Source organism: Pseudocercospora fijiensis (genome assembly GCF_000340215.1).
Source record: "Pseudocercospora fijiensis CIRAD86 unplaced genomic scaffold MYCFIscaffold_2, whole genome shotgun sequence".
NCBI classification, from domain to species: Eukaryota; Fungi; Ascomycota; class Dothideomycetes; order Mycosphaerellales; family Mycosphaerellaceae; genus Pseudocercospora; species Pseudocercospora fijiensis.
Genome location: NW_006921533.1, coordinates 1,579,721 through 1,602,661, shown reverse-complemented (window position 1 = coordinate 1,602,661; position 22,941 = coordinate 1,579,721). Strand labels below are relative to the sequence as shown.

Here is a 22,941-nt window from a genome sequence, read left to right as displayed (position 1 = left end):
TTGCCTCTTCCATAGTGGTAAGTGTTCATCCTTCGTCGAAAGAATTTCGAGTGCTTGCGCTGACACTGTCACAGATCACTCTGAATAGACCTGTTGTATAAAAGTATACACTGAGCGCGAAAGGTTCAAGATCCAGACCCAAAATATCTTGGAGATGTCAAATCTCTTGCGCAAGTCGGTAATGTTTTCTATCGTGCACGTCACTGGTGCGCTCTAAACTTGAATTGTCTTGGCAAGAGGTTAAATTCCAATGCAGACGCTGCAAGCCGCCGAGGTACAATTGATGGAATGGCCCGGTCTTTACTTGTGACCGCTGAACGAGTCAGGCGTTTTGTGGTGATCCGCGAGACCTTTCACGAGATCTTGTCCCACGTTCGGATTCGCGCACATGCACCGGCGGGAATGTCGATGTTCAAAATGATTGCCCTTTGTCTGAGTCGGTCGATGCGCGGCAGGAAGATCAGATCCGGCAGAAAGACTGCTGTCGTTGTTTTTCCGACAATCCGAAGTGGTTGAAACTGAAACGCATCAGGCTGCGGCGAAAACCAAATCACGGCACTCTTTCATCATTGACCAGACACGAATGCATCCTTTCTATCCTGCAGGCCTGCAGACAGCCTATGAAATTCGAGTTGCAACTCTGATAATACTACAACACGGCACGAATTGATTGCCACCGGCAGTCCTGTATGCAGCTGCGTTGGTCGGTGGCCCTCCAGCTTCGAAGGTGATTACGGTGTGCTTTCCGGATTCGCTAAGTCGGTTGCTCAGCACGAGGCCAGCAGTGCCGCCTGCGTCGTGATTAGCATTGTATCGTTGGAAATTCACACGAGTGACTGACCTCCAACGATGAGCGACATGTAGAAAGAATATGGAGATCGATGCGACATTCAGCGATGTCAAGTACATCTTTGCCCGCGGACAGCTTGTTTCGATCAGCTTGTTTCGATCAAGAGCAATGTTCACTCAGTTATATAGAAGATGACTGGTCACCGTGCCAAGTCGTAGTTTTGCAGGCGTCGTCATATATGCAGATTAGCATCCGCCCAATTTCATGGCACCTCACCACACAGCCATCTCCTGTGGCAGGCTGGATTTGTGCTTGCCTCATGCACTCCATGTGAGACCCATACATCGCTTATAGAGCGACTCACGCTTGGCGAGCATTGACATGCCCACTGATTAGGAGACTCTTTGCTACGTCTTTTGTCCATTACAGAGACATGACTTTTGCTGAAGGTATAGTTTATTGTGTTTCCCAGATCACAGAACGCGTCTAAAATCCGTGCGACTGGCCACAGTGCTGAAAGAAGCTGAGCACTTTCAGCCTCTGCGTGATGTTTCCGGCTGCTGGTAGGGCCACGTGTCTGCAAAATGTTGTGGCCTTGCTCGACACCCTTTGCTTTGGTGTACCAAATTAAGATACGACTTGAACAGTTCTTGGACGCAGGAAATATCGGCTGCTGCAGGATGTTGTTACTGAAAGTATATTCGACGGACGAACTCTCACTCTCGTCCAAACCGGCGAGGCGGGCAAGACTGTTCAAGTGCTATGGCCTCGAATGAGCTGCTTCAATGCCTACGAATGTTGCGAGCGGCTTGGAGGTCGTCTTATCGTGCTCGCGATGCCGACTCGATTCGCTATGCCGTCCGTTAGTATGGTCGAGGTCCGCCACTCTCCCAGCTGCGGTGCAAAGTCGCCGAATGCGAGATGATCATACTGGCCTACAGTATATTGCTGATGTCTGGATGACACTTGGGAGCGGCAACCGAAAGCGAGAACGACGAGCCTTCAATCTCCGACTCATCTTCGCCTTCTTAAATCGTTACAACTATGCACCACATTTCCGATTGATGCACTCTATCATCCGACCGCTCTCGTCATCGTAAACGTTCCGGCGTGAAGACTAACCATGTCTTCCAACTCACCCGGACAATACCTCAAATGTACACTATTTATCGGCAGATACTTCCTGAAATGTGCATACTTCCCGGAAATGTTATCCGGAAATGTGTATTTAAAACATGTGTCTAGAATGTCCGGGAGCTACATATACAATTAATTTCAAGTTAGCTTATACTAAGTATACATAGTATTTTGCCTACGATATTAATAGTCTAATCTCTATAATCTCTATATTAAGAACGCTTATTCTACTAATCTACTACCTACTAGTATATTTGTCTAGTAATACTAGTATATACCGTAGTACTAGTATCTTCTAAGATTATAGAAACTATACTAGGTATACGGTTATAGTACGAAGGTATCGTAACGGTTATATAGTATAAAAGTTAATATATTCTCTAAGGTACCGCGAGGCAAGCTATCTATATAATAGTTCTACTATTAGTAGCAATAGCGACCGCAGCGGTCGATAGTAACCGCTGCCTGCTATCGTATATATAATAGTGTTATATCGTAATAGCCTCCCTTTTTATAAAAAAGGTCGGCACTGTCTATAGTATCCTAAAACAAAGGTCCTTAGTAGGCCGCACCGTAGGAAGGTTTAAGGTAAAAGAGCGTAATAGCGTCGCACAAAGGCTAAGCCTAAACAGTATACTAGAATAGTAATACTAGGTATAGAATTGTATCTCTCTAGTAATAACTGCGTCGGTTTTATACTTACTTATTACAATGGTTACAAAGGGCGTCGCGTAAGCTAGTCGGTATAGTCTAAACCGCCTTTAGCTACGGCTAAGGCGCGACGGTCTTTATAGTCTTGTTATCGGATAGCGAGGTATTAACTACGTCCGCTATAGTAGTAGCGCGGTCTAACTAATCGATAGGGATATTAGGGAAGTCGGCACCTAGTAATAGTAGCATATCGGCGTCGCGCATAGCACTATATAGCTTAAAGTAGTCGGCTATCTATATATTAAGCTTTGCGATCTTATCCTTAGTAGTATTGCCTTATACGCCGCCGAGCAGCTTAAAAGCGTCCTCGTAGATTAGGTATAGTATAGGGATTGCCTATTGCGGCGCGACGCGTAAGAAATCGTAGTAAAGATAGGTTAGCGATAGCGTAAGCGACTCCTTTAAGACCGTAGCGGAAAGACGATACTACTAGGCTATCTAGCGCTCCGTTGCTTCGCGGATCTATATCTTAGCTAGTATCTATTATAGCTAGTGCACCTCGGTTGCTGCTAACTCGGACTAGCGTATATAGTAGAGAGCTTGTAAGTTAAGCGTACGTATACTAATTGCCGTTATATTATATTAGTATTGTCCGTAGGCGCCTATAGTGTTTTCCTATAGGGCGGGCAAAGGTAGTAAGCGTATCGGAAGCGCTAGGAGCTTATACTATAGCTACGTAACTATATTGTTAGGCGGTAGTAGCTAAGCCGCAGCTAGAGCCTTCGTAGGCGTAGAGAATAGGTTAGACGGTAGCGGCATCTTTAATAATAGGCGAGGCGCTAAGAACGGGCTAGCGGTTAGCTTCTAGCGAGTATTTAACTTAGTCGATAGTAATACGCGCGAGGAGTTTAGCTAGATCGCCTTAGTTAGCGGGGCAACGGCCGGAGGTTGCGGCTTAGCCTAAGTCGCGAGCTTAGGAGGGAAGATTTTGCTAAAGAGGTACGCGTTAGTAAGGTCGGTCTCGTCTAGCGAGTAGTCGGATAACGGTACTAGGAATGCGCCTATAGGATCCTAAGTATAGTCGATATTATACTACTAGTAATTCTTATTCGTTACTATCTTATCGTACTTAAAAATAGTATTGCCCTATATAATACGCTCCTAGACGCCTAAAGGATCGAAGACTAGATTAGTAGCGACCGTCTTTAGCAAATTGTAGAACTATAGCGTTAGCGCGGGCTCTAATCTATTAGGAATAGCGCCGTCCTTAAGCGTCTAGATATAGGCGATAAAGGTAGATAAGGCGTATACCGGATCGATCTAAGTTAGCTAGTAGACTAGGCTAAAGTCTACTAGGTATTAACGGTTAAGGAGTAGTAGAGGTATGCCTTTGCCCTTATTAGTAGCATAGGTACTGTTCTAGTAGCGACCGCTACCTATAAGCTAAGCGTACTATTCTATACGCGACGTATTAGTAGCCTTCGTATCCGCAAGCGCCTTATTAGTATAGAGGGCGGATATATAGCTCTTACCGCGAAGCGTATAGGCGTTACGGACCGTAACATACCGCTAGGTATAAGCGACGACGTCCTAGGTAATAGCTAGGCGACCTAGGTTACGACGGTATAAGTAGGGCAGACTACTAGAATTAAGGGACAACTCGTACTACTTATAGGGCTATATAGCCGACTAGGTACTAAGTTCTATACTAATTAGTAGTAGCTAAACTGTATAGTCCTTAAGCTAGGAGTCTAGTAGAGGTAGGCGCACTATCGAGAGTCGTCTAGTAGCTACTATTTATAAGAATTAGACTTCGCCGTAGGTAGTTAGATCGATCTTATAATGCTTCGTCGCTCCGACGTATTCGCTAATAGGTCGCTTACCCGTCTTTAGGTATTCCTTACCGTAGTTACGGTAGGATACGTCCTTACCGTTCTCGCTACGCTTATATAGGACTAGGTAACTGCCTACTATAATGCTATCGCGATATTCTTTTAGGACAAAGCGGTAGAACTACTTTTATATAAGGTCGACTGTCTATAGGAAGTGTAAGATAGCGCGTACTATAAGACCGACGGCTCTATTATAGATTAGAGACAGTGCTAGCTAGAATCGTAGGTCGCCGGTATAGGTGCTTAAGCTAAGGAAGTTCTCGCGTAAGCGGGTAATGTTTACTAGGAGTCGGTGCTACAACTTCGCGTAGTAGAAAGTAACAGTTAGTAGAAAATTCGTATCGAGGTTAGCTAGGTTAGGAAGCTCCTTTAATTCGCCCGCCGTTATAAGCGCTACGTACTCGCTAAAGCGAATCGCGTAAATCTCTTACTACGTATCGTAACCGTCCGAGTAGAGGTCGGTCCTAAAGATAGAGTATTTATAGGCGAGATCGTTGTTTATAATTTAAAAGAAGCACAGTTGCGTAAAGAGTAGGTTTTTAGAATCAGTAACTAGCTTACTTATATACTAATGCAATTCGCGTAGAATCTAGAAGCGCCGATCGCTAGCTATAAGGTATAGATAATGTAGGTAATACTAAAGCCTTACTAAATAGTGTTCGACTATTCGCTTATATAGGTATAGGCGAAAAAGATTAGGTAGCCGACCGTTAGCGTCCTTAGCGTACGCGTTACGTGCGAGCTTCGCGGCCTAGATAAAGCGTACGTCTCTATTCTTATTACGCTCTATAGGATTAGCAGCGATTAGCATATCGACTTTCTTATTATAGTCCTTGTACTCTACGTACTACCGGATTGTAGCTTGCTCGGGCGTCTCGTTAGCGCGAAGAAGACGCTTATTAATTAAAGTCTAACGCGCGCGCTAGCCTCGAAGCTGCTACTACTCGAACTTGAGTTCTTTAGGGGATAGGACCGGAGATTCCTTAAAAACCGACTCGATCGGAGTAGCTAGGAGCTTAGGAGGAGCTAGTATAGGCGCTTATAGCGAGCCGTTACTCGGCGCCTACGTTAGGGAGGCGAGTGCCTATAGTAGCGGTAAATTAGGAAGTATACGCGCTAGCGGAGATAGTAATTCTAGTAAAGCTAGTCGATTTGCAGGTATTATTAACAGTAGTACCGATTCTAAAGCCGAAGGCGCGTTAAAAGGCTACGCGCTAACGGGATTAATCGGGCCGCTTTCTATACTATTAACCGGGCTACTAGACGCGTAGGTAGCGGCGTCTCGGTAAAGGGCAAAGAAGCCCGGTACGATATCCTATAGCTTCTCGGCCTCTAGAATCTCGACCTACGACGCTTTGCCCTTCTAAACAAACTCCTATTTACCTAAATAGTGCGGCGGAGGGTCGTCCTTATCGATAAAGTAGTCGGCTATAGCCTTATAGAGCGCTCGGCCCGTCTATCGGCCCTCGCCTAGTAACGCCTTCGCTAGCTCTGTTAACTATTTCTTCTTCGTAGTAAGCGCTATAACCGCCTATATAAACGACTTCCTATCGAAAACGTAATCTAGATTAACCGCCGCGATAACCGCTAGTACGTAATATTTTAGAAAGGAGAACCGTCTAATATTAGAGAGCAGATAGTCTAGATTCGGAAGCACTATCGATAGGCTAGCAATAGTCTAACGCTATATAGTACTAAACTCGCTATCTAGCGTCCCCTACGATTGCGGGCGAGCTATTACCTCGAGTAATTCTAAATCGGATTCGTCTATATTATTAGCTAGGGGCAACGGTGCTAAGCTCGCTATTAGCGTATCGTTAATACGACTACAGCCTAAGAATAACGGGGCGTATTGCTATAATAGTTGTCGACCGGAGTCCGTTAATACGTAGTATAGTTCTATATCTAATCTGTCCTCGGTAAATATTAGGAAAGGCCGTATATATCTATTCTTAGTAGCGTAGCTTAATACCGCCTAAACCTCGCTAGTACTTAAACTGCCGTTAGTAGAAATAAGCGATAGCGCCTTACGAAAGGTCTATCGAAGATTGCCTTCCGCTATAGCGAGGATCGCAAAGCCCTCTAGCGTCTATACTAGGTTAGTATTATATTCCTCTAGACGCGTTTATTATAGGTAGAGCGTAGCGTTATCTATCTCTCTACGATACTCGCCGATCTAATCTACTATTGCGTCTTCTCTACCTACTAAATCCTTTTCTAGGCTCTCTAAATTCTCTAGCTTAGGCGTAGCCGTACGTTCCTCGACTATAGTATTAAGCGTTGTATCTTTCTCGTTCGTTATATCCTTAGGCTCCGGCGCGGCTATGCGATTCTCGACCGTTTCGTCTAATACCGTATCCTCTTTATTTGTTATATTATCTGCCTCCGGCGCGGCTATACGACTTTCGACCGTAGTATCTAATACTACAACCTCCTTATCCGTTATATTATCTAGCTTAGGCGCGGCCGTATACCTCTCGACTATAGTATCTAATACTATATCCTTATTGCTTGCCCTACTCTCTAGCTTAGGCGTAGGCGTTAAGCCGGTAACAAATAAGGACTATCCGGCCGATCCTAGACCGTCTAATAGTAGCGGTTCCCTATAAGGAGCGTTAACCTTACTATTCCCTATCGTAGTATCCTAGGGTTCTCGATCCTCGCTTTTACGATATTCCTTAGCTATCGCTTCTTAGAGGAGGTCGAACGTATCGGCCTTACGGTATAAGCGAGATAGGTGCTATAAATCCGCCTCGAATAATATAACGTTTAGGCGCTTATATCGCGATCGGTGCTATAGAAATTTTTTCTAAAAAGCTACTAGTTTACGTTTCCCGCGACGGACGCAGTTATCGCGCTCGAGGGCCGTTCCTATTCGTTATCGGTAATTAATAGAAAGCTCTCTTATCGTCCGGAAAGATCGATACTAAATAAGGGATAGCCCGCGTCTACGTATAACGGTTGCCTAAGTAACGTAGTTACGATAACGATATAAGGGTACGCCTAGGTAGATTACGACTCTAAAGAAGGAGTCGCGCCGTAGAGTCGTATCGATTTACGACGAACCGCGAGGGATTGTCCGGCCTCGCCTTTATCGGTAGAGCTAGCGACCTCTAAAAAAGGCTAGCGAGCTCTCGTCCGCTTTACTACCCTATAGAGGGTACGGGATAGCAGTGCCTTCTCTAGAGAGTATACGTTATTATAGATTTTACGCAGATCGTCTGCGCCCGTTAAGTCGTCGATATTATACTATATATTATAGGCGCTCCTATACCCTTTCTACTTTACTAGGTATTAGAGAATAGGCTAGCCTCTTCGGACGACGGTCCGTCGCCCGAGAAAGCGCTCGATTTCGTAAAAGTCGCCCTCGTCGCTAGAACCTAGACTATCCTTAGCTATAACGGATAGGGGCTTGTAATTAATAGTTCTCTTAAAAGGATCTAGGTCTTTAGGAGCTTTTTCTAACTACGAAACCGATATTACCGGATAGATACGCATTAATAGCGGCAACTCGAGATAGTAGGCTAGTCGTCCGACCTTCTCGAGAACCGTAAAAGGCCCTTTAAAACGGTAGCTAAACTTGTACGACTAACCTAGTACTTCGTAACTACGGTATAGGCGAAGTATAATACGGTTACCTAGCTTAAGGAATAGGGGCTTATGCTTGCTATTATACCGTTCTTTTATTTTTACGTTCGCCTAAGTAATCGCATCCTAGACTTCCTTCTAGATACGGCTACGCGCTACTGCCCTATTATACGGATAGTCGTATAGTATATTAAGCGAGTCGAGATTCGTCCTTACGCCTATAGTAACCTCGTTCGGCGACTAACCGGTAGTCGCATTATAGGAGTTATTAAGCGTAGCTTATAGCTATAGGATAAACGTCGTCTAATCCTCGCTAGGATAATCCGCTAACTAGTAATAAATCGCCGTCTCGACCGTTTAGTTAGTTCGCTCGGATTAACTATCGGTTTAAGGGTAGTAGGCCGTAGACGTAGCTAGCTTCGTACGTAGGCGCGAGAAAACGCCCTTAAAGAAGTCGCTTAGCTAGTAAGGATTACGGTTAGCGATAAGCACTACTAGCAAACTTATATCTATTAAGTAAAGCCTATCGATTAGAGCGATGCCCTAGTCGTAGGCCTTCTAGTTCTCTTTGCCTAGGACGACTGCTACCTGCTTAGACGTCTTATAAGTAATTATATATAGTATATTAAAACTATCGGTTGTAACTAGTAAGGCGGTTACGAGATCTATCGTTATAGTATAGTATAGGCCCTCCGCATTCTAGATCGGGTAAAGTTCGCTATAAGGAGCGTATCGAGGGATACGTAAAAGGAGATACTAGTAATAATAATCTAAATAAAGGCGAAGGTAGCGAGCGAGTCGATATATAAAGAAGGAAGCTTAAATGTAGTCGAAGACGCGCTAAAAGCCTTAGTAGTAACGGTTATCGTAAGCCTACTCGAAGATCTCGCCTATTAAGGCTCGAGGGATATAGAGTCGCTCGCGCCCTAAAGATTAGTTATAGAAATATAAGAGGCCGTCCCTCTTAAAGAATCGAATGCCTAGCGGACTATTAAACTTATTACCTACGAATAGGTCCGGATTTTTGCTACCCTTATACCGAACTAGCGTTTTCGTTACCGAAGGCATATTAGCTCCCTCCGAATAGAGACGCTCTAAAGCATTCCGCGCCTACGCTTATCGAACTAGTCGCAAAACCCTAGACTAATATTCGTCGTTATCGTACGCTCGGTTTAACCGACGTCGGAAATCCGGATCTAGCTCTACTAATATCGTATAGAAGTAGGCTACTTCCTCTAGATCGGCCGAAGAGGGCGTAGCGTCGGTATAGTAAGAGAGCGGGTCTAAGTTCTCCTCGTCCGGCGTTAGCTTAGGCGACTCTATATCTCCTAGAAGTCGACTAAGGGCGTCTAGAACTAGGTATATCCGCCCTAGACGGTAAACTATATCGACTCGATATTAGGAAAGGAATATCGATGCCCTTACTAATTTTAGGTTCTACTTACCTATATCGGTAGTCGTAGTTATCGATACCGAGTTAGTAAGACCGACCGCGGTATAGTAGTCTATAAAGATAGTCGTCGGCCTCGATAAAGCATGCATTAAATAGCCTACCTTCTTTACTATTTATACGATTCCCGAGTATTCGAGCTCTATCGGCTAATATCGTATCTCCGCCTAAGTTAGGCCTTAGCTTAAGAACAAAATAGGCTAAACCTTATAATAAGGAAACAACTACGCCTTTCCCTTAGATAGAATAGGGTCTAGGTCTCTATCGATATAGTAGAGTACCGCGCTATAGCTAAACTCTTTAGAGGAATCTATATTAGTATATAAGCGATAGTTAGGGTCGAAATAGTATAGAAAGGAGAGCTCGTAGAACATCGATTATAACAAGCGAAACGCTTTTACTAGCTCGTTGCGGTACTAATCGTTCTTACCTAGCGTCGTAACGGCGACGTACCGGCGACGACTATTGCTAGTAACTAGCGCCCCTTTTAATAAGCGTGTCTTCTCCGCCTATAGAGGCGCCGCTATCTATACGTAGTATAGGATGTATTGCCGCAACTAATTAGTTAGACCGAGATAATACTCTAGCTTCTATATATTCTCCGGGAACTAAAGTAAGGTAATCGCTACGATTTTCTCTTTACTCGTAGCTAGACCGAGGCCGCTAACGTACTAACCTAAAAGAGTCGCAAAGAGGAAGCCTAAGAAAGTCTTCTTCGGACTAATACTAATCCTTACGGCGTCTAATCTCTAGAAGACCGCTTCTAGATAATCGAGATGCTTAGGTAACGTCTTCGAAAACACTACGATATCGTCGATATAAGCTTGCGCAAAGCTGCGACAGTCGCGAAGGATCTAATCTAGCTTCCGCTATACGAATTAGATACTGTTCGAATATCCTATAATAGCGACCTTATACTGTTCCTAGCTACGATAAGTATTAATCGTTAATTTATAACGATCCTCCGGCTTTACGCCCTATTAGTAGAAGAAGGTTAGGCAGTCTATAGTACTAATATACTAGTACCCTACTAACTGTATAAAGAGGTCCGCCTAGAGCGGTATCTAATAGCTATCGGGGATCGTTACCTTATTTAAGGCGCGTATATCGACTACCGCCCGCGGCTTATTAATTATACTACCTTTACTATTAGTAACGCGCTTCTATACGACAAACACTAGAAAGCCGAAGAGCGTAGGCTCGGTTATATACTGCATCTTCCCCTAGCGGTGCAAGTCGTTATATATCTTGTCTACTACTTTACGATCCCTCTTACCTAGGTTAATTATACGAGAGGGCGGCAACAGATCTAGGTAATTTAATACGGTTAGGATAGGCATGTAATTGTGCTCGGGAATATTAACGACCGTCTAGCGATTAGTAAAGAGCTCTGGGTACCGCTCGACTACTATAGCAATTTAGTCTGCTTAGTTATCGTTACTATAGATCGTTACGCCTAACGCGTACTAGTATTTCTACTATGTATTTAGCATATCCCGTATAGCCGTAAAAGCGTTAGAACTCAATCCTACTAGTCTATAGTCGGCTACGTCGATATAGTAGGCCCTAGCAATAGTCCTATTACTTAACGAACCGAGTAGCTATCTAGCTCGAATCGTTACTAGAGTAGTCGTATCGTTACGAATATATATATAAGAAAAATTAGCGTCTACGACCTAATTATACGCTATTACTAAAGGCGGAGCTTGTAACGATAATCCCTATATATTGCTAGTTAGCTAGACTAAGAAACCGGCATTAAGAATGAAATCCCGGCTCTTAGGGAGGTTACCGCTATACTTAACTAGCGCGAGGGCGACCGTACGCGGCGCTAATGTTACATCCTCCGCTAGCCTTACGAGGCGCTAAACCGACTTCCCTTTCTTACGCTTAACAGCTACTTTAAAGCGGGCGTTGTCCTAACTAGCGATAGTAACCGTCTGTATAGAAATATCGATCTTTATTCCCTCTAAAGCAATCGTATCTATACTAACTAGGATTTTTGCCTTTAGTTTAGGAACTAGGTAAACCTTACGAGTTATTCGTACTAGGGAGACTATATCGTCCGTCTTTACTACCGAAACAAACATATCTAATATAACGTATTCCCCGAAGCGATACGCGCTAGCGATACCGCCGATTTCGATCGGTTCGCGTAGCTTACGTATCTCTACGTCCGGGCGATAGGTTAAAACGAAGTCTTTTTCTATAATAGTAAGCGTATAGCTAGTATCTAGGCAGACCTATATAGATATACTAGATAGTAACAACCGAAGAGGGAAAGTTATATATTGCTAATTCCGGAATGCGTAACCTTACTAAGCTAACGGAGGCGCCTTCGACTAAATTACTTCCGGGTTTGCTAATACGCGTTCGATAATAGTAGAAGGCGTCGTCGCCTCTATATACTTCTTACGAATATACTAGTATAGAAGGTTGCCTAACTTAAATCGCTACCTACAGATCTTATAAGCGTGCTTCGTAGAGGTAAATAGTTAGATCGCCGCTAGTAGGGACGCTTTAGCCTATAGTACCGAGTTTAACGCTAATAGCGAGCGATCGCCTATGCCCGCAAAGTAAGCTTCTAAGCCCGGATTAGAGTCGTAAGAGTCGGTAAAGTAGTCGGCGTCTTCTCCGGCGTTACTAAAATAGCTATAATTATCTGCGTCGGTTCTCCTATTACTCTCCTAACTATCCTCCTAATAGACGTCGTTAGCTTAGTTAGTATTATTTACAGTATCGCCTGCTTTCTTACTATTATCGGCAAAGTTAGCCTACTTACAAGCTCGATCGTTGCGCTTTCTATTCTATCGATTAAATAGGCGCGAATCGACTCGCTTTAGGTCTTTTAGGAGGAAGGTAGGGCTACTACCCTTCGATAGTTCTTTACTATTTCCTACCGGCGGTAGGCGATTCTACTAAGGGGCGTTAGGCAGGCGATTCTGCTAATAGGCGTTAGTAAGGCGTAGTAGGTTTAGTCGGTCGGCATCGCGGTTCTAGTAGTTAGGGGATACTCTTACTAGAGCGAAGCTCGCTAGAGTATAAGAGGCGTTCCTTTTATATCGGTTCTACTAGGCAGCCTTACTAGCGCGGCTATTATTCCTAGTTGTAGCGTCTTAGCGACAATTAGACGAGGACGAAAGTATATGCTCCTAGATTAATATCTGCTTCTCGTAGTACGTAACCTACTTATCGACCTTTATACGACAATTTAGCTCGTCTATATTTAATTAAAGGCGCGGGTCTATTCGACGGTAAGCTTCTAAGAGCCGGTTCGATTTCCGTACGCCGGCATCCTTAGCGAGTCGCACTGTCTTAATAATAAAGTCCGTTACTAAACGCCCTAAAGTAATATCCTACTAGTCGTAGCATTGCTTATCGAGGAGATCTATCGCCTTTATTAAAGGGACCTTCTATTTCTTACTAAGACAACGTTCCTAGCGCTTTAGACCGTGTCCGCTATAGAGTTTTGCTCGGTTACGGCTAGAAAGGTAACTATAATACTAACTAAGCGCTACCCCTCGAAAGTAAAGAGAGAGGTTAAGACGAACTGTCTCTTACTCTATAATATAAGTATAATCCTTAGCCGCTTCGATAAAAGCATATACTAAACGGTATGTTATTTTGTTCCTAACTAAGGCATAGTCTCCCTCGCTATAATCCGTAACGCTAAGTAGAGGATCGAAGAACCTAAGATGCGCTAGATCGAACTATAGCTACTAGGGGTAGGCGTAGTGCCTCTAGATATAACTCGCTTTAGAAACTAGCGCTTCCGCGACGTAGTCCCGATAATACTAATAGTATCTACGACGGCGGGCGTATCTATAATAACTACTATCTAAGGAGCTATTATTATCTAACGAAGATTAATCGGAGTCGTCCGAATCCTTACTATTAAATAAAGATCTATCCTTACTCGGATTATCCCTATACCGACGGTGTTTCTAGCGTTGCTTCTTACCTTCCTATAGTAGACCCTATAAGTCTAATAGCAGAAAGGGCAAAGGCTAACCCTACGTCGGCTTACGAGAGGAATTACCCGAATCGAAGTTACTAGGTAGCGGTAGTAGAGGATCGTCGGGAGGATTTCTAGGTAGATTACTAGGAGGATTACTAGGCGGATTACCTACCTCCGTTTAGGCCTTTGTATATTAAGGATTACGTTCCGCGGTAGTAGTAGCGGAATAGATTAGCACACGTAATATAGTCAAATTTAGGGTTCTTTTGCCGACTTCCGAATAACTAATTACACACTACTCTACCTAATCCTTTACCTAAAGGCCTAAAGCTAAACCGCTAATTTTTATCGTAGATTCCGCTATTAAAACACGATCTCGCTACACTAACGAAGACTAGCATATCTAATACGTAGAGGTTGTAGCGCTGCTATTTCCGAACATAGCGATTTAAAAATTAAGTCTCTGCGACGTGTATACGTTAAGTTATACTAATTTAGCCGAGCCTACTTCTGCAGCTATCCGCCTACCTAAACACACCGATTCTCAACATATCGCTATATACTAAGCTAACACTTAGAGGTTCTCGACAAGTATCGTCCGATTAACTTTCTTGCTAAGCCCGATTGTAGCCGACGTCTCGCTACTAAGTTCTCGCCGTCGAGCGACGAAGCCGCTAGAAACACCTCTCGGATTTTTAATCAAACTAGCTCGAGGCCCTTCGGAAAGTACTTCTAATCGATTTCCTTGCTAGGTATAACTGCGCCCGGTATAGTAGTACTAAAGAGATAGATACTTAAGGCCGAAGGATTAGTTTGCCCTACTAGATTGCGGCGACCGTTTAGGTTAGAATACAGATTAAATAGATACGCGGAGGTTGTAGACAGCACTAGAAAGGTAGACCTCCTACGCTTTGTTAATACATAAGAGCGTCGTTTATCTAATAGTAAAGTATATAGGGGTAGGCAAACGAGTTAGCCGAGACTAGCGATTTACGTTTCCTAATTATAATTCTTAAATCTATAAAGGAACAATGTTATTAAAATGTATAGTAATCTTGTTAGTATGATTATCTAGGAACCGTCTCTACTATATACTATACTACGACTAATAGTTGCTAAGATATTAGGCCTGTTTTATGCGTAGTATAGTACTAATAGCTAAACCTGCACCTACTTAGAACAGTTTAGCTTTAGGCGCTTCGCTAGAATAAGATCTCGAATAGCGCTAACCTTAATGTAGTATAGCGGAATAGAAGTTACGAGCACATATACGAATTCAACTATAAAGCGCCTAAATAGAGGTAGGCGGATTACTAGGCGGATCGCCTAGCGCAAACCTACCCCGACGCAAGCGGCTATGCCTACGGGCATTTATATATACGTCTACCCTCTACTAGTAATTGTATTAACCTAGGTTCGGCTAGGGCGGACTTAGCTTACGCGTAGCTAATAGCGGTAAAATCGCCTATTCTATTAGAAAGTCTAATACAACTTCGTTAAGATAGACTCCTCTCTATCTAGCTAATTCGCGAAGATAATTATAACGCTAACGGTTCTATTATATAGCGATATTCGCCCTATCGATCTCCTTAGTTGTCTACGAGGCATCTACTAGGGTACGATATTAGAAACAACTACGCGGCTCGTTAGCCTACGGGTCGGCGAGGCCGTCGTTTATTAGAGGCAATTAGCCGCGACCGATATCCTAGAACGGCGACGTCGACAGATCGGAAGGCCTAGTTAACAGTTCCTTAAGGGAAGTCTTAGGCAGAGGCCCCCTTAGCTTCTAAGGATTCTCGTCCGCTAGGTATCGTAGCTTAAGTAGCCTCTATAAGAAAACCGATTTAAGCGAGCTATTAGGCGAACTAGGACGCTGTTCCGGCGGTACGGTTGTTTCTACCGTAGTAATAGGCGAAACTATAGGCCGCGGTAGGACTTAAGGCAGTCGGGCTAGTAGGCGCTACTCTACTATAAGTAGTAGATAGATCTCTAGGTAAAATTAACGGTAATAGCGTAAATCGCGCACCGTTAGGAGCGCGGCTTTAAGCTCCTTAACCGATTTAGTTAGAATTCCTTTATCTACTACCTACTATCCTAGGAAGTTGTAACTATTAAGAGCGTCTAGGTAGAGTTCCTCGATTTTAGCCTATAGAGGCGGCGGATTTCCTACGAGCAGGTAATAATATAGAACGTATAAGGTAAGCAAGTCGATTCGGCCGTACTTTGCCCTAAGCTAGGTCGCGAAGTTCTCGCTATAATTAACGTAGTTCTAAATATAGAAACAGATACGTAGGATATAGGGCTCTATATCCGGCAATCCGAGATTGCAGTACTAAGGCAGCGGTTAAACTGCTAGCTTAGCTAATTTCGAGGCTTCTACCGGAGTTAGAAGCGAGTCCGAAGGAGCTACGGTAGGCGGGTAAACTATTAGTAAGAGGGTAGAGGCGAGATAGTCTCTAAATAGAGGACAACAACGGAGAACCGACTAAAGGTAGAGGAGCGTAGCTTATCGGGCAGGTCCTCCTAGGGAAAGCAGCTACCCTAGACCTAGGTATAGTAGGCAATTGCTACTAAAGGTAGAAACTACTACTACTATCTCCTCGAGGTACTAATAGGATCGCCGATAAGGCGCTCGCGCGTCGGTAGGGTATAGTACGGAAGGGTAGTAAATCGAATAGGTACTATCGTAACGGGTAGGAGTTGAATCGTAGTAATCGGCGGAAGATCGGTAGGACTTGTAGCTAATCGCGTCGATTCTCGTCGTAGCTATAATAACTAGGGTCGATTCGGATAAAGGACTAGTAGTTAGTATAGAAGCTAACTAAGTGTTAAGCGAAGCTACTAAGTTGCTAGGCACACGGTTATAGTACGAAGGTATCGTAACGGTTATACGGTATAAAAGTTAATACATTCTCTAAGGTACCGTAAGGCAAGCTATCTATATAATAGTTCTACTATTAGTAGCAATAGCGACCGTAGCGGTCGATAGTAACCGCTGCCTGCTATCGTACATACAATAGTGTTATATCGTAACAAACTAATATATAACTAAATCTTTTAATATATACTACGAACAAATTTAAAATTATTAGTATTACTAAATAAATAGCAGTTTCTATAACTTTTTATATATAATTTCTATAGCTTTTGTATCTAAAATAGTTAGACTTTTACTTACTTAACAAATTGGAAAATAGTGCTAGTAGTTACTAATACTAAATAGTAGAAGAATAAGTCTTCTACTAGGTTCTAGGCATCTCGTATACGTATATAGACATTTCAAAGACGAATAGCTGTTCGAATAATCCCCGCTATAATAACGGTTATTTAAGGAACTGTCTAGTCCTGAAACTTATATACCCGGTCCTTGCCGCTAGCTCCGCACTCCGGAAATAACAAGTTGTAGTCTCCAATCCAAAATCTTGAAGCTCTCATACGTAGGACCAAATTCCGAGACAAGGCAATGTCTTACGATGTTCGGTATCTTGTAGTCATTCCGGCGAACTTGTGCACGTGGTAAGTATAGGTGCAGGAAGCTTATAAGCACCATTCTTGGTACGTTAGTCACAGTCGGTCACCTGAGGACTGTGGTGACGAAGAGGTTCGGTTCGCGTGAGGACACCTTCGATTCGAGGCTATAGACGGTACCACATTGCTTCTCGTTCTTTGAATTACAATAATAACAACATCCGCGAAATTTTTCGGACAGAAGAGCAAACTACAGAAGCACAGAATCAACCAACAAAACAACTACAGCCACAACGACAACTCAAGCTACCTACATCCATCTCTCTTTTAAAGGAAGAAACCCACATCCTCAAAAACAACCCCCCCCCCTCCCAAAAGAAAAGCCCCCAACATGACCTACCAACCAACCCTCCTCTCCCTCACCCTCTTCTGCACCGCCCTCACAGCCTTCATCTTCATCATCGGCTCTCTCGGCTACGAAGAATACACTCCCCGCCGCAGCAACAGCATCGAAGAATCCCCAAACCAAAACCAAGAGCAAAACAACCCAAATTCTCAAAACCTTCTGCTTCTGGAAAGAATCCCGCTTCCCATTCGAGAGAAACTTCAGGCTTTGCCTGCTGAGGAAAGGGAGGTTATGATGGAGCGACACGGAAAAGAGAAAGATGAGGGGAGACGGGGAGAGGATGTTCAGTCCGTGTTGGAGGAGTTTCGGGGGGAGGGTTTGGATGGGGATTTGAGTTGTTTTGCGGCGATTTTGTGAGGTGGAGGTGAAAGGGAATTTTTTGGTTTGGGATTAGGATTGGGATGGGTGAATACTGTATTTTGGAATTTTTTTTTTGCCTGCGCTTTAGCGATTTGGTCGGGAAAGGCGGGGCGTGAGAACGGATATGGGGAACTGGTGAAAAGGGTGCAGAGCTTGGGTTGTGGTCGTTAGAAGCGATAGATGTAGATGGGAATAGGATACTTAGGCTGTGATGCTGTCCTTGTTGTCTCGCTGGTAGTTCTTTTTGATGCTGTTTCTAAAGCTTCTCGGTCCCAAAAGCATCAAGCATGGTACAGCAGGTGCTTCATAGCTGACGGCTTTCAAGACCATATCGATCATGGGATTCGCATGTAGGAAACCTGGTGATCCCCGAAAGAGCAGTCATACAGATCCATGCTGACGGCGATAACTCCAGTTTCTTCCTTCCACTGCCGTGGAATCAAGCAAGCCTATCGTTCAGCGAAACTGGGAACTTTTCGATAGTCCATATGCAGTGACTGGTTGTCGGTTTATGATGCTGTACACTAACTCACAAGCAGGACGGCACTACCGAGTTGCCTCCTCAAATCTTCCTTCTCAACATCATGGGTATCTTCGACCTCTCCCCATTGCTCCGTTTGATGCAGAACTTCCAATGTGGCAGCCTCGGCCGCTTCTTCTATGCCAAATTTATCCTTCTGTGGTGCGGTGTGTACATGCTTCCATTCGTGACTCCACTCTACCAGAAGCCTCGCGGCTATGAGCAAACTTTTGGTTGCAAGGATACATCTTTCTATTGCAGCGAGATCCCATGCCGAGAGACCGCTGAGCCAGTTTCGAATGACTTCGTTCGTAGTATCGGATTGGGAGATGGGCATGATGCTGTCTTCCGCCAGGACGGGTACGATGTCGACTCCGGGAAATATGTGGGTTGTGAGGAAGGCAATGATGGGCTCTGCCATATTCTTTTGCCGCTGCCGCAGAGGCACTTTCGTCTTCTGCTCCATGGGGTCGTGCCTGTTCTGCTCTGGGGCCCAGCAGAGAAGAGTGTCTGTGCTGAGATATCGCATTGCCATTTTCACGAGATTTTCTCGAATCTTTGTATCGCCTTGCTTGTCGGCAGTCTCAATATCGATGGCGCGCGATGTGAGAGAAGTAAGCGGGATGTAGTGCTGCTTCAAGGCTTGTTGCGCAGACACCAATTGGTCCCACTCCAGAGCAATGGATGCAGCAAGGGCTCTCTTGGACTTTGGCAGAGTGAGCACCTGCCTCGTCGCCGTGCGCACCGGTCGGCCATCCAGCATGACTTGCAAGCTCCCATGCTCGTTTTCCATGACTGACACATTTTTCCAGAAACGCTTCTGCAATGCAGATCCCGGCTTTGATGGGTCGATGCTAGTATTCTGGGCTCTCTTCAGCACTTCAGCTTGCTGTCGCTTCCTGGCCACTCTCGTCTCTGGGAATGATACATCTGCTTGCGGGGCTGATGGCGGAGGACCGGGGATAGTAGGGTGTGCGACTGGCGTAGCTTTTTGCGCGGTCGACGTGTGCAGCAAGCATGGCGCGCAAATCGATCGGTGGACGAATTGACGGCGAGTACTCAGTGAAGAGGCGGCCCTCAGAGATGAGGTGAAGAGGAATGGCTCCATGCCAGCTCGCCAGCCCAGCCCTTAGCTCGATGAGGCTGAGTCGGAGTTCTTGTCGACGGTCGATTTTCAAGGCTGGGCAGCAAGATGCAGGTGCCTGTGAAGGCAGCGTCATGGTGCTCGGTTGCGTCGCGTCCGGTGTCGGCACCATCCGCTCGCTCAATATTAATTACCGAGCGTCGCCAAGCCCATTCTCGGTATAGAATACAGTACAGATCAGACCAAAAGCACCATGCGGAGGATGTATTATGTAGGGCTTCATTGCTACAGTGGAGACAGACCGTCGTCTTCCACCACCGCCGCCGCCATCACCACCACCGCTCCCGCCAGATGCTTCGATTGGCTTGCATCTACTGTGTCGATCAGGGACGGGCGGCGCGCCATCGTACAGCGGAGATGGCGGCAGGACGAAAAGCATCTCGTTCCAAGAGTTTGGTATTGCCGCGTCCAACTCCACATTCAGCTGCTAGTTCTATCCTAGCAGCTTTCTCCGCACACAGACGCCGTTGCATTGTTCCTGCCCTCCAAATTACCCTTCTTTGCCGCCCATGCTCTTGCCGAGAATCTACCTACTTCAGAATAGGCACTGCATTTGCGACACACCACACACGTGTTGACACCACACATCTCCCAATAATACATACCTAGCAGCAGAAACGGAGCTGGACTGCCGGGATCGGGCGGTCGCAAAGCGCGAGCGGTACGTGTAGGGAGCAGTCAGAAACACGCGTGCGCTGTGAGAGCCTGAGCGCTCTCATGTGAAACATGCAACGAGCTGATGGTGGAGCTGGAGCTGCCAAACCACCACCCAAGCAGTCGCAAGCACAGCAACAACAGCAGCCCAAAGGTACGTCTCCCCTCTCCCATCACTTGCCTCTGCTCTTCCATTGACAACAGCGAGCTTTGCGCTTCGTCACAAACTACGGAGCTCCACACCCGAAACGGTCAGTCCAGAGTGAGCCAGTAATCTACCCAAACCAGCCCTGACAAGAGCCTCGTTAGCCGGCGCATTGGCGCAGCGTGCTTGACATGTCGCAAACGCAAGACTGCCTGCTCCGGCGAACGACCGTTCTGCGAGACCTGTAAACAGAACAAGCTCGAATGCCGTGGCTACACAGAAACAGCCGCGCCAACACCAACCCGAAAGACGACCGATGCCACCCAGCGCCCACCACCCGCACAGCCTCCGCAAAATGTCGACCCCGCGAAGAGCAGTCCCCTGTCTCCAGAGAATGCGCCTTCCAGAACACAGTCAGGAGGCACTGATCTGACGAGAGTCCCCTCGGCCGGCCAGTCGCCGCGAAGCTACACCGAACGTCGACCTGCCTCTCCAGATGCCTCACGAAATGGCGAACCACGTGAATCGCTGTTCTCAGGCCCCAGGAATCGCATGCCTTATTTCAGATGGCTAGGTCCCACGGCTATAATGCCTGGTTTCAAGCAGATGGTGGTCAAGGTCAAGAGAAACGATACAGATCCCCATGCCCGCGCTTCCACCGATGGAGGCATACGATCGCCGTCCTTGAACAACGTCGTCCATACCACCGAAACACGAGTCACCGCATTGTATTCGACCACCCCAACAGTTGTGGAGTCTGACGTCCGAACGCCTCTCACTCTGCCGTTCTACGATACCTCCGCCGTGCCCCCCAGCGAGCTGATAACCCACCTTGCAAACACCTTCTTCACACATCTTGGATGCAATTACCCATTCTTGCAAAGGGAGCGCTTTCTGCGAGACCTAGAGGAGAAACAGGTCGATCCCGTCTTGGTCGATGCAGTCTGTGCTCTTGCTGCTCGCTTTTCAACACATTCCTTGCTCACCCACCCTGCTGGCCATGACGGGGAGAAGTCGACTCCAGCCGAATACGGTCACGCGTTCGCACAGCGCGCAAAGACAGCATTGACAGATACCTTCCCCTGTCCCACGGTGGCAGCAGCGCAGGCCGCCTTGCTTCTGGCCTATAATGAATTCGGAGAGCAGCGAGACAGTGGCTTGTGGATGTACCTGGGAATCTCCATTCGAATGGCACAGGACCTTGGTTTGCATAAGACAGAAGGCTTGAGATACATGGGAAAGGACGGTCCCACGCCGAAAATGGTTAAACAGCAACAACGCGACGCAGCACGATCAGGACTTCCGTATAAAGAAAGCAGTCTAAGCAGAGAAGAGGGCAAGAAAGCAAACGCAGAAAAGGAAGAGACCCCGGAAGAGGAGAAAGACGCAGAAGAGACCAAGCAGGTTGAGCGTGAGCGTGTCGACACATTCTGGGCCATATTCTTTCTTGATCGTGTGGTCTCTTCTGGCACTGGTCGAAGAAGTACACTACGCGACAAGGACATCGAGCTCTCGTTTCCTTGCATGGAGCAGCCCAACAACAAGTCCGAGTACCCGCCGCCATTCCCGGCATTGATCAGGATTGTGCATCTATATGGAAGAGTCGCCGATCTCCTCAACAGCTTGAAGGAAGCAACAGACATTACAGCAGACACACCAAAGCGACTAGCAGCCATGGAGAGCCAAGTCACCCACTTCTATCAAGGGCTCTCTTTAAAACTGCATTTCGACGCAGTCAATTTTCAACATTACATGAAAGCTGGAGAAGGCACCAATTTTGTTTTGCTCCATTTCTGGTTCCACACTCTGATTGTGCTGTTGCACCAGCCGACTCTCCTCATGACATTTTCTGGACGTATGCTCAAGCTGTTTCCAAACTCGCAACAGTTGAGCATGAGCAGTGCGAAGACCATTGCAGATATACTCAGCTACTCACACCTCATGGACGCCAAAGCTTCTCTTGGAAATCCCTTTACCTCGCAACCAATCTACATCGCCGCCTGTGCCTTCTTGAGGGAGACGGCCGAGCAGACAGCCACCAGTAATGCCCAAAGTCGCGCGACTAGTCCACGCAGAGGTTCGAGCCGAGATGCAACCTCGACGTCAGACCATACATCATCATCGAATGGCACACCGCTCGATGTCGCTTGTCGCAAGGTCTCCATACCCAGCATCACCAACTCGCCAAACGGCAAGCCAATCGCTAATTCTGCGTCGGAGCCAAAATCTCAGCTTGCCAAGCACACTTTGTTGGCGACTGCCGCAAATCAACACTACCAGCTTTGCTACAAAGCTTTGCAGTCTCTTGAGACCTACTGGGCTGGAGCCAAGTACATATTGACCATCCTCGATCAGAAGTTCGAGGGCGTTGGTGACCCACTTCTCTACACCGCTGAGGAAGCGGAGAGCTCCTTGGAGCAGCCCCGGCCGGAACCAGCGTTCACATCGCCTGGCTGGAGACGCAAGCTGAGCTGGGGACCATACATCACAAATCCAGCCCTTCAGTCGCCATTTTGGCCTCCGAAGGGCTTCGGTAAGGTGCCTGGCAGCCCTGGTCTCGGCGATCCTAGCAAAGGTGAGCATATCGAATCGACATTGGCATGGTCCTGGTACTAACAGACCGTAGCAGCAATCGGCTGGACACTGACTGGCAATATGGACTCCAGTTCCACTAATTTGGCATGGCACTATGCAAGCGATGCTGCAAATCACTCAAACATAGATCCACGGCTCAGCTCGCTGAACCCATCTGCATACGAAGCTGCTACTGGTCAAATA

General features: G+C 46.0%; 4 protein-coding genes across 4 annotated transcripts; 2 read left to right on the top strand and 2 right to left on the bottom strand.

The window, feature by feature from the left end:
• Nucleotides 1–125: 125 nt before the first annotated feature.
• Nucleotides 126–10,725, bottom strand: MYCFIDRAFT_171473 (uncharacterized protein; the record flags this gene model as incomplete). The annotated part of the gene is made up of 14 exons (XM_007924948.1): nt 126–165; nt 205–259; nt 312–362; nt 389–533; nt 560–599; nt 640–649; nt 678–965; nt 994–1,090; nt 1,116–1,550; nt 1,584–1,641; nt 1,677–1,790; nt 1,844–1,861; nt 1,893–1,973; nt 10,721–10,725. The coding sequence occupies 14 exons, from the start codon at nt 10,723–10,725 to the stop codon at nt 126–128; spliced, it is 1,437 nt and encodes a 478-aa protein (XP_007923139.1).
• A 6,201-nt stretch (nt 10,726–16,926) lies between these two features.
• On the top strand, nt 16,927–17,926 carry MYCFIDRAFT_210267 (uncharacterized protein). Its single transcript, XM_007924947.1, has one exon. The coding sequence runs from the start codon at nt 17,326–17,328 to the stop codon at nt 17,695–17,697; it is 372 nt and encodes a 123-aa protein (XP_007923138.1). The 5' UTR covers nt 16,927–17,325; the 3' UTR covers nt 17,698–17,926.
• Nucleotides 17,927–18,224: 298 nt separating this feature from the next.
• On the bottom strand, nt 18,225–19,328 carry MYCFIDRAFT_40663 (uncharacterized protein; the record flags this gene model as incomplete). Its single annotated transcript, XM_007924244.1, has 1 exon — nt 18,225–19,328. The coding sequence occupies one exon, from the start codon at nt 19,326–19,328 to the stop codon at nt 18,225–18,227; it is 1,104 nt and encodes a 367-aa protein (XP_007922435.1).
• A 560-nt stretch (nt 19,329–19,888) lies between these two features.
• On the top strand, nt 19,889–22,779 carry MYCFIDRAFT_150631 (uncharacterized protein; the record flags this gene model as incomplete). The annotated part of the gene is made up of 5 exons (XM_007924946.1): nt 19,889–20,172; nt 20,227–20,269; nt 20,328–20,781; nt 20,920–22,320; nt 22,396–22,779. Exons 1-5 carry the CDS (start codon nt 20,091–20,093, stop codon nt 22,777–22,779), a joined length of 2,364 nt encoding a protein of 787 aa, XP_007923137.1. The 5' UTR covers nt 19,889–20,090.
• Between the last annotated feature and the right edge of the window lie 162 nt (nt 22,780–22,941).

Excerpts from the sequence above, each read along its gene's own strand:
- MYCFIDRAFT_210267 (XM_007924947.1), top strand. The coding sequence starts at position 17,326 with ATGACCTACCAACCAACCCTCCTCTCCCTCACCCTCTTCTGCACCGCC.